An 11,428-nucleotide genomic window follows, 5' to 3' on the forward strand; every position below is an offset into this window, starting at 1 on the left:
GTTTTCCTGCATCGCTTTGCCCATATAGTACTAATACTAACGTTAAATTTTCCATTAATATCCTAGAAATTCAAAAACCGTGATCACAGTTAGTCTTAAATAACATGATAAACCTACATGAGGTCAGCGGTGTTCTATAACATCTCTGATATTTCCAAATTAACATCTTTATATTGTATTGTAATTGTGTAAATGTACAAAACAAAGTCAAATTGATTTTCCTGCATGCAGGGATATTACACAACGACAAGAGCTTGCTGCACTGTGAGCACCCACGCGCTCCAGGTCCTGGCGGGATGCCTTCCCCTGGACTTGGAGATTGCGTGCTGGGGGTTGCTGTACCAACATTCCAAAGGAAAAATAGTCTCTTATATAGGATTCACCACAGACCCAGCAAACTCCAAAACCGTGGAGAACAGACGGATTTTGCAACACGTGAAATCACTATGGCAAAATCGCTGGAACCTCACTAACAAAGTCTCCATTACTAAGAAGTTTATACCGGATGTAGGACAAGTTTATCCACTGTTCCCAGCCTGGTTTTCGCCCGGACTCCAAACCACCTACCTCTTGACCGGACATGGCTCGTTTAGAAAGAGGCTATGACTTTGGCATCTCAGCTACTCCGCGGTGCTCCTGTGGACAGGAGGAGTCCTGGGAGGACCTAGTCCACGAGTGTGACCAATACGAGGACCTCAGATGTCAACTATGCACAAGATTCACTCGCTTCTTCGAAACCAGGAGGACATCGTTCTACAAGAGGAAGAGACCTACAAAGCATTCACACTTTTTGCGCAAAATCTGTTCACAAGACAACGGACCCTATCCTCCCCTTGAGTGGAGGTATCCCAAAAGTTCACAAATCCATGAATAGGACAATATCAATCACAAGGCAACAGCCATCCCTCAATGGCCCAGAGTAATGGAAACACAACTAAGACTGACTCAAATTGGTCAAAGACACCACAGAAGACCAGAAGAACCCCATCTTGCCCTGTTGGGCACCTGGACTAAAGGACATCCAAGGTTGTCATATGACTCAACATACACTGTTTCTCTCTTGAACGGTGCTTTCTTTCCCCTCCCGTGGGGAGAGGGGGCTTTGCCCCCACTCCTCCCCTTCCCCAAATCTCTTCCTTCTGGTGGAGCACGGGCCTGCTCCATTGCAATCGCGGGGCCATCCTCTCTATAGGTCCCTTACTTCCTTTTCTTCCCACCAGTCTTCACATCCCCTTTACTGTTGACTTTCACAGCGTTTTCAGCCCCATGCGTCCAAATTTAACTACATCAAAATTTCCTGCCCGACCCATTTAGGCATATAGAAAATATTATTTCAGCGTATAGCTCCTCGCAAGCTTCTAAATTATTCTAACAAACGCTAATAATTTTTTTTTTTTTTTTTTTTTTTAGGTTCTAGCCACTGAAATTCCAGGAAAGTAGGTGGCAGGACTCGCCAGAGTACTATATAGGTAACACCCGGCCGGCCTCCCAGTGGCGAGGTATGGTAACGTCGGTTCCCATTAGGGGCCCGGCGGCTAACAGGCTGGATGAACAAGGGCACACCATGTTACATACCACATGACCCATATACTTTTAAATCCCTGGTTTGTCCGATACAGTGTACATATGCAGAGATGGGTGAAATCGCAGGAGCCGTTAGACCCAAATATACCTATACCTATACCGCATGCAGGGATTCGTAGTTGGAAAGGGATCGTCTTGGAATAAGTCTTTATTAAACAAAAAGGGGAAAAAGAAAGAAACGCAGCGATACAACCTCATGCACACTCAAAAAAACTTTTTTTTATAAGCGATCTTAAGTCTCTTTCTAGTTGAGGAAAAATACGAATACAGTATTGATTTCTGATAGGGACTGGTTGGATTCGCTGTTGTGATCAGCTACAAAGAGTATACTTCACTCCAAGGGCACATTAAAATGTCAAATCAGCGAGCAGTTCTGCTAAACTGAGGGCAGTATCTGTTTAAGGAGCGGTTGAGGTGCTGTAAAAATGTTAGAGGTTGGTCAAGCCGCTGAAAGACCTAATAAATAGGTGTTTCCCAAGGTTGTTCAGCTTGACGAAAGTCAGCATTTATATCTTGGAACTTTTCTAGCCTTATTTTGGAATGGCAACAGCATCAAGCTGCTGTCGAGAGGGCAGGTTTTGTGCAATGTGGATGCTATGGAAGCTCGCTTTGGCTTTAAATAAAACTGCTCAGGCTTCCAGACTATATAATGAATAAATCCAGATTAATACGACTGCTTTTATTTTATATGTAGAAACTCTATCTGTGTTCCATATGTACATTTATATATATTAGGAACACATTTTTTTTTGTATGTATAACTTCAGGAATTCATATTCGTTTAATATATTTATCTGCAGTCTGTACTATATGGCGTCAACAGTACGATCTGTGTTCATCTAGTTTAAAATATGCATAAATGAAAAGTCGACGAAATATAAAGGATACCTTGAAGAATAGCACGACACAGATTTAGTGCGGTAATAATATGAACGCCAGAGTGCAGTAGCATATACATCTGAATTTACCGTGGTTCGAGCCCACTTGCTTGCTAAATACTGTATATTAATAATAGTATTGTCAAAATAATTAGTTCATCATTTAGTGTTCCGTAGCGTGAAAAGATGATTTACTGATGACACGACTTGGCTTTAATTTTCTCGGATTAAGTTATTTTACTTTGCCAGAATTAAGTTATTTTAATCTTAAAATCGCCCGTTAACTTCTGAGTCAGATCTAATGGTGCAGTATGACTGTCAGCTAACATTTTTTAAAATATTCCAAGGAAATAACAAAAAAGGAAAAGCTGTGAATGTGTGCGTTCCTGAATGTTCTTGATATCTTTTTTAAAATTATTTTAGTATCGTATCTCCACTAGTGGCTCTTGTGATATTGTATTAGAGAGGTGGGGACTAAATTTTATAGTATTGGTATGGATTTATTTATGGTATTTTAATGGTATTGGGACTCGGTGTCGCCCTATCTATTGATTTGATTATTGTTTTTCCGTTTTTTTTCATTGAGAAAATGATAAAATCTGATCACAGAATTAAGACGAAATCTCGTATTGCTTAAAGTACTGAGTGGGATTTGGCGGAGTGAGCATTTCTTTATTCAAAGCATAATTTATCATATTAGAGTTTTTTTGTATCCGCTCTTTCTCCGTCTTCGTGAGTGCAAGTAATTGTGAAAGGGGAGACCAAAACTGCACGAAGAACTTTACTTTTTTTAGGCTAAAGAAATGTTATTTCTCTCTCTCTCTCTCTCTCTCTCTCTCTCTCTCCTCTGCTTGGAAAATCACATTTCCACTAACTTTTCTTCTGTAATTCTCCAAACAAACTGAACGCGTGCGCTGGTTGGCGCAGGACCATCTTTTGCGTTAAACCTCGTGCGTGCTCGGGTGTTGCTATGGTAGCAGATCAGTGACGGACAGCTAAAAGTCCCGCCTTCACGCCACGACAAGCAAAATAAATGTAGCGGAGCAGTAAGCGTACTTGTACGGGTAGTGACGGCTCTGGCTCGGACAGATGGCTATAGCTGCCGCCGCCGCCGCATGGCTCTGTGGTGACCCCGGCCGAACCCCTCCCCCAGCCTCACTGGTCCACCCGGCTGGCTTGGCCTCGCTTCTGCCGACCTACTAACTCGGCCGCGATCACCGAGTTCTCATTTTCACTTTCCTTCCTGTTCTTGGAACCGTAGAAACGCTTAATGAACGCTCCGTGAAAAGCACGAAATGGTCACTCAGCGGGAACATGTTTCCTGAGGCAGAGCGTTTGGACTTAAGCGGACAAACGTGCTGGTGTTTACCTCTGCCGAAGCAACCGCGTGTGTAATTCGTACGGTAAAACTATGAACCTCTTTAGGCCTAATTAGGCTTAACATTTGCTAAGTGCGAGTTCATCTCAAACACCGAATCTCGCAACTGCGTTCACCATTTTTTTCGTGTTCGTACCGTTCTACTACTTCATGCCTACCCATCGGCAGTGTCGATTATTCGAGCGGTGTTGGACTTTGACTTAGAGTACCTTTTTGCGGAAAGAACCGCCGCCAATTCGAAGTGACGGAAAACGCTTTGACGTTTTCGCGGCCCGAGTGACTTGACTGACCGCAGCCTTTTGGGTGGATCATTCCCAATCGTACAGACATTATGAAGATGGTGCAATGTGCGGGTTGTGACCGCCCTATATTGGACCGTTTCTTGTTGAACGTCCTGGACCGGTCGTGGCATGCTAAGTGCGTCCAGTGCTGCGAATGCAAGTGCAACTTGACTGAGAAGTGCTTTTCCCGGGAAGGCAAACTTTACTGCAGAAATGACTTCTTCAAGTAAGTAACCTTTTTCTTGTTATTGTTCCTTCTCACACGCGTGAAACATTTACAATGGCTCGGATAGGTTTTTTTTTTTTTTTTTATTAGAGATACTTTGTCCACTCTCTCTCTCTCTGTCTCCTTTCAATGTGGGGAATATCGTTGAGGCAAGTTTGAATGTAGTGATAACTCAGAGTGGCGCGTGACCTCTCAATCGTGTCACCCTATTCGTGACAAAAGTCGCTGGAATAACTGAATTATGGATGTTTATCGTAAATGATCGGTACTGTTTATAACCATTGTGGTTTGTGGGAAACTGCTGGCATCGTCCAGCAAACGTCCACTGTACTGTATATAACCTTTTGGACCTTTTCTAACTGGAAAGCTCCGCTGTTCAAGTAAAAAGCCTTTCTGTCGATTACTACTGTTTTGATGAGGTTCTCATGAAATGTTTGGATTTTCGTTGGCATAGGAATCGATGATTGCAGTGAGCTTCCATAAAGCATTTTCATCTTTTTATTTAATTAAAGTAATTGAAGCCATTTCAAGATATTAATTGCAGAACATTTGCTAACCTCCCATTTGCGTGCATGCGCAATGATTTGTTTAACGTTTAGTGTCGTTTTCTCTCTCTTTCTTTCCCATTACAGCCCATCGTCCCGAACGCTGAAGAACTAAATGTAGTGGTACAGGCATTTTGAACATGATCAAAGATGATCAGCGAACACCAAATCAGTGTAATCCTCTAAAGAATACATCTCCCATAATGTGGCAGTTGCATCTCATGGTATCGGGGAATATCAGAGAAAGACGTCAAGAAAAAGCAACGCACACACAAAATAATTATTCACAGGAATAACAGAGTTCCGTAGCTGTTTGAACCTCCTTCCCGACACGGATGCACCGGGTTATCTGTCATTACGTAGGTAGAGCGAAAATCTCATATCGCCGCTTCTTGGGCAGTCTGCTAAGGCGAAGTCGGCAGGGTGTTTGGAATACGCTTCCGTTTTACGGACAAAATAGGAGAACGTAAGTGGACTGATTTTTCCAAACCTGTGAACGATAAGGATGCTGTGAGGGATGAAGATGATTCTGTGATGGATGAAGAATAAAAGATAGAGACTGAATAGATGCACCTGGTTACCTACATGCATACTCCGTGAATGCTGAAAAAGACAATGCTGAAACCTAGGATGTGCTAGGTCCCGTGCTGGTCCTGGTGGAGAACATCCTGGTTTTCTTGTATTCGATATTAAATGGACAAAATGTGTTGAGACTTTTTGTATTTGACTTATCAGCAAATGATGACGTTCCGGTGCAATATAGTGGTTTCGGTCTTGCGACACTATTTACTTAAATGCTCATTATCAGCGTCTCTGTTCTTCTGTAGCCGCCGACGCTTTACCTTGTATATAACTAAGGAGCCGTATCAAGTAATTTGAATCTTTGTAATGTTTCAGTATACAGAACATTTACTTCTAAGGTCACTTTGTTTCCTGCATGCCCGCTCTTGGGCCTTCCCTTCCTCTGATGGTGAACCAGGGAGTATGGTAGTTTCGCCACTAATTTCCTGTACATTAGATGTTTTTACTTTTTGTTATTTCGTCGTCTTGCTAACCTTCACAGTTCTTACATTTCCTCCAACATTTTCTTCTTATATTTTAGCCATTCAGACTTCTGTAAAGGTCGGTAGGTTATTGTAAAAGCATGTAATCATTCTTACCAGTGTATTTGGATGTATGTAGCGAAACAAATGCCTCTGTATTGAATACGTATAGCCTAAAGCAAGAGTTATCGACTTATAAAGACCATGAGTCCTTCGCTGCAACGAAATGAATATGGATTCCCTCCTCCTCGAATAACTGAGAAGTTCTGCGTAAATAAATGAGAAACAAATCGGCCCAATATGGACAAAATAGGGCTGGCCCTCTATGGTTAGGAAGCTTTATTGTGTAGAAGCGTGCTAGTGTGGAACAAATATAATATTCATTAGACTGCAGTTTGGCCGTGCTATGTTTCATTATTTAAGTTAGATCTTTTTTAGATGTTTTGGCCACTGATTCTGCGTTTTCACTAAATCCTAGATAACTTGCGCGTTAATCTGAAATTCTGTATAACAGAAACAATGACTAGAAAGGATGTACACCCCAGCGATGCTTCCTGGTTCGCCATCTTGCGGAGAATTTGAAGATTCCGGGCCGGTTGGATGAATGCCGTCGAATGAAGATTTTACAACGGCACCGTTGGCATTTGGGGGGAAGGGGAATGTAGCTTGTGCGTTACGTGTAGCATATATTCAATCACCATGAGTTGCACATATGAAATATGTGTGTGTATCTATATATATATATATATATATATATATATATATATTGCATCAACACTCTAGAGCACGTTTACTATTCACGATGACCATAGGACTTATAAGTAAATTACTATAGAAATTTATTTTTTATTAGCTCATGTTTTATTTTCATCCTGATTGTTAAGGCTAATTATGCTCATCAGCAACTAAAGATTCTCTGGACTGCAGTTATTTATTTGGTTCCTGATCACGGATCCATTTAATGTGAGTAGGGGGAAGGAGAGTGAATCAGTAGTGAATGCTGTCAATTCTGTTTCTCTCCCACCCTCATCTGGACGTTTACTCATAATTTAGCATACAAATTACTAAATCAAAATTAAGTTGAAGCACAGCTCTAAATTAATATAAAGGAACAGATACATTACTTGGAAAGTGTTTGAAACAGAAGGGATTTGTGTGATCAGTTAATGAATTAGTATCAACTTTTGAGGTCTGAAGTTCTTTCAATGTAAAGTTTTGATAACTGGAAGCAAGGGACGATGATTGGATATATCTTTAACGTTTTCGGTGATTGTCTTCGTGATATTCTGTATATAAATAAATATTCTGTTTATACTCCGAGACGACCAAACGGTCAGAGGAGCTCGCATGATAGATTGAATACAAGAAGCAGCACCGTATTCAGTAGTCACGGGCTTGAACCCCGGTCACTCAAGGCACGTGTACTTAGGCACCCGCGCGCCTGACCACTAGGCTACGTCAACCTATCGCAATCATGACAACATACATTCCATGTTCTCCACCTGTTCTAAATACACCCTGCATTAATTACTCACCATGTGTGTGTTGGGTGGGGGAACGTTAAGCATTAAACTTTTATCAGTTTGGTGCTATTTTTGCCACTCGAAATAAAATTAAGAAAGATTATCATTATTTACTATCGTTCTGCTTATATTTTTATTCTAATGCTATAGGCTTACGAATATTACCTTTCATTTGGTTCAGTTACTAAATATGTTGATGAAGACAGATTTATTTTTGACATAATGAAGTGTAGTTAGCTGATTATTGAATTGTGTTTACTTCTGACTTATGTAATATTGATCCTACCGGCACTATGTTGTCCCGAGGTGAGACCGTACGTCTCTGAATGAATAAAATAAATACAGTTTATTTATTTAAGTTACATTGAGTTGAATTGCTGTTTAACAGATGCAATACAATTGCATCGGTACTTAAACACACAAAAAAAAAAAAAAAAAAACCCGAAGTGGTTTCAGGTAAATACTTCTTTTTATGGTGTTTTCAGAATCAACTTCCGCGTTAAGAGTAAAATAAAATAAAAAAGACACTACTCTAGAGCCGGAAAGCGAAGTTAGTAGCAAGCAAAAAGTGTGTGGGCAAAGAATAATGTTTAAAAGATCATTATGTTAGCCGATATGTAATCTAGTCAAAGACACTAGATTAGGCAGAATGGTGATCTAAATGGGAACTGGAAAGATAACCTTCTGATAATAAAGATGGTTGCGCATGTCGTGCTGCTAGACTTGCTTCATTAACTATTAATATTAGCTACTCGTTATGTGAGTATGTCGAACTGTATTGTTCGCCCGATAAAGACACCAGTGTGGTGAGTGTATCTAGGATGAACTGAAACTCCTTTTCCCCCTTAACCTACAGTACTGCACTAATTGGGTTGATAGGAAAGAGTAACTGCAAACATCAAGCTCGTCTACAGAAGGAGACGCTAATTACTTCTCTATAAAAACAGTTGGTATTTGGCCTTTTTTCTTGTATCAAATTTTTCAGTTCAGAAAGAGGAACCATTTCTAAATTAGGAAGTGTGCGCGTTCTCGTTCATTAGTTTACCGTGTTAATTTATGTAAGGTTGGGAGGGTCGAATGTACCAAAAAAATATTTAAGGCTTAATTTAATAACAAAAGTTCGGTAACGTTAATATTTCCTGTTGACGAAGTTTTGTAAGTCACTGCCGGTCCCTATTTTGTAGATAAATTGTGTTCTGACTGTGCTGCACGTGTGAATTAGCGCTGCCTTAAACTAATTAACGAGAATAAATGCAGAGAATTAAGATGTCGCTATTTGTCACCAAGTTTTCTCAACTCGCACCGCTAGGCAAAATACAAACAAATGTATTTTGAGTTCACGATTTCAGCATTCTTTTAATTTCGTTTCCTTTTGTTTTTTGATTATCAGAAACATAATGCTTGTTCATTCTTTCCTCTTAACAGGCAATATCATATGCACAACAGAAAATCCAGTTAATAGGTCAGTGAATCATAACCAATGAATATACTCATAGTAAAAATAAATATTCCAGCAATGGCAGCATTCCAAACGTGTCATTAACAAGTACTTAAATTCTGTAATTTAGTGATACCTACATAGGACATTACATAACTAGCGCTGGATGTCAGTATTACTGTACAATAACTTTAAAAGACAGAAGTAACTTAAGTGAAAATGACTTTAGACTAATAACTTAAATGAAATTTGTTCATGGTATAGTTCATCGTAATATTGCTTCTATATAGGCAAAAGAGTCTATTCTCATATACGAGGAACCGAAAAATTCCCTCTTATCTCTGGACAGGATTTGAACCCTGTTTTTTTCCCACACGTGACGGAAAGGGAGGGGGGGGGAGAATCTTAAAACAAAAAATGCTTTAAAGGGGGTTAAAAGCGAGTTGTATACACGTAGAATGAATGTGGCCCCTTCTCTTTTCTAATTCTAACTAAACCATATTTCAGTTTTAGGAACTCTGAATGGAAGTCTGTATACAAGGTTATATGTAAGGTGTAAATAACTCATCTCATAATATCGAACGAAACATCCACAAATCTTGATAATCGAATTCAGTTTATATTAAGTAAAATGTATATGCTACTACGTCTGCGTTTCGGGCGATATATTTTGCTTTTACTAAAGTTAAAAAAACCATATACGGAGAAAAAAAAGTTAGGATAATGCGTGGCTTTGATTCGGAAATTAATAAAAATAACAGTGATTAATAATGAATGATGAAGACAAACTGCGTGAATTAACAAAAGAAGAGGTGGCTTGATGCCTTCGAACGAGGATTATTTCTGTACCCGCTGCTAAACAAATAGTTCAATAGTTGCGTCCTCGTGACATTAGTGGTTTTGTTACTCGCTTACACTGCCCTGGGTTCGAATTGCATCGAGGCTGGAGGAATTTTTAACGATTAAAACTGTTTAGGGCAAACGCTCAAACGATTGCGCAAGGTGTTGATTCCCGCCTCCAAAAATGTTTAAAGAAGGATATGGCAAATTATTAGCGCATATTGGTAAAATAAATAAAATTAGATAAATTTTACGTACTGTATTTGCCTATTCCTTCTAATAATTTGTTCAGGCCTTCAAAACTCAGAGGGCCTAAGAGACCCCGCGCGACTCCTCAAGATTATGTCTGTTTGATCAAGAGCTGTTATTAGCCAAACTCAAGTAGAGGGAGTATAATTTCATTTCTCTTCCCCCGCACAGCATGCAAGTCGGACTGTGAACACATTCTTTTTACATAATTATGCATGACAAAACAACATGAACTACCTTAACTACTATGGCTTGAGTAGTTTAGGCACCAAAAAATTTAAATGATTGTTAGCCCACTGATTCTCAACAGGCCTTCTGCGATATTAGAAACACTTTGTTTGGATCAGTGTCGGAATAGAACGTTTTTAACACCAAAGGTGCCGCGGGTAACAAAACTTTAAGAACTATTGCTGTAAATACTAAATGTAAAACTGAGCTAGACCTATTCCACATTGCTGTAGCGTTGTGGTTCCATTATGATACGACAAAGTGACTACCGAAACATCTGCTCAATGAAGGCGTGTTTTGGCTTTCGCGGGAATGCGTTAACAGAGCGCAGTATACTCTGAGGAAAATCTGTTCGCAGAGATAAATAGCAAAATGGGACTGAATCGTTGCGAGGAGGCTACTTAGCGTGATTTCTCTGACAGGATATTTATCAGAAGGCGTTACTGTGCCTTCGGAATCGCATGATCAATACGGTATCGCTTTCAGATGCTGGCTATGCAAGGAAATTTCTATAACGCTAATTTTACCATTGACTCTACTCTTCTTCTAAGCCTTCGGGTGAAACCATTCTTACTGTTATTTCCTTCGCCTCTCCTCCCACTCTCCCTGTTTTAACGTGCCTTAACTAGTTGCCTATCAGAGATATTAATTGCAATCTCTGGAAGTGGTAATCAAGCAAGTAATTGATACCACCGACCAATTTTTATTGTGCAGAAGCGAATCGTTACGAAGGAGAAGCGAAATGCTTTACCCAGAGTGTAGTGTCAAGATGCTTCCCGTTAAATGTTCTTATTTCGAAGAATGGCTCGCAAGTTTGTATATTAGTTGAATATTTCCACCTCGGCTAACGTACCCAAACTGTTAGTTTTGGAAAGAGGGGCGGTGGTTTTCCTTTATACGCCTGTTACGCAAATTCTTATATTTTGGGGCCTTTGCAGGACAGATTGTAGGTTCATTGACTTCCGAAAATGAATGCTTTCTTATAGAATGTTTTTTATTCCCTACGATTATTAATAAGCATTTAAACCGAAAGTATATATATATTTTTCCCAGAAAGCGTAGTTAGTTCGTCCCTATTTTGTTTTCACTCTTTGGATATTTACTATACGTAAGGAGAATCTGAAGTATGATGCTGGACCTGCGATCCGAATGAGAAAACCTTTTTCACCTGATTTTAATGATTTCTAAATCATTAAAATCAACGATCACTGTCCG

The 11,428-nt window shown here is 39.8% G+C and overlaps 1 protein-coding gene across 2 annotated transcripts in view; it reads left to right on the forward strand.

Annotated features, from left to right (window-relative positions):
* Positions 1–3,679: 3,679 nt before the first annotated feature.
* LOC150076550 (LIM/homeobox protein Lhx1-like) overlaps positions 3,680–11,428 on the forward strand; it is a 499,435-nt gene continuing 491,686 nt past the window's right edge. For both annotated transcript variants that reach the window (XM_090388106.1, XM_090388107.1), the window contains exon 1: positions 3,680–4,347. In XM_090388106.1, coding sequence (XP_090244232.1) covers positions 4,172–4,347 — 176 coding nt within the window. In that variant the 5' untranslated portion in view covers positions 3,680–4,171. The remainder of the gene's footprint in view (positions 4,348–11,428) is intronic.

Source organism: Mastigoproctus giganteus, chromosome 13 (genome assembly GCF_048544385.1).
Source record: "Mastigoproctus giganteus isolate SK-2022 chromosome 13, ASM4854438v1, whole genome shotgun sequence".
In the NCBI taxonomy this organism is placed as follows: domain Eukaryota; kingdom Metazoa; phylum Arthropoda; class Arachnida; order Uropygi; family Thelyphonidae; genus Mastigoproctus; species Mastigoproctus giganteus.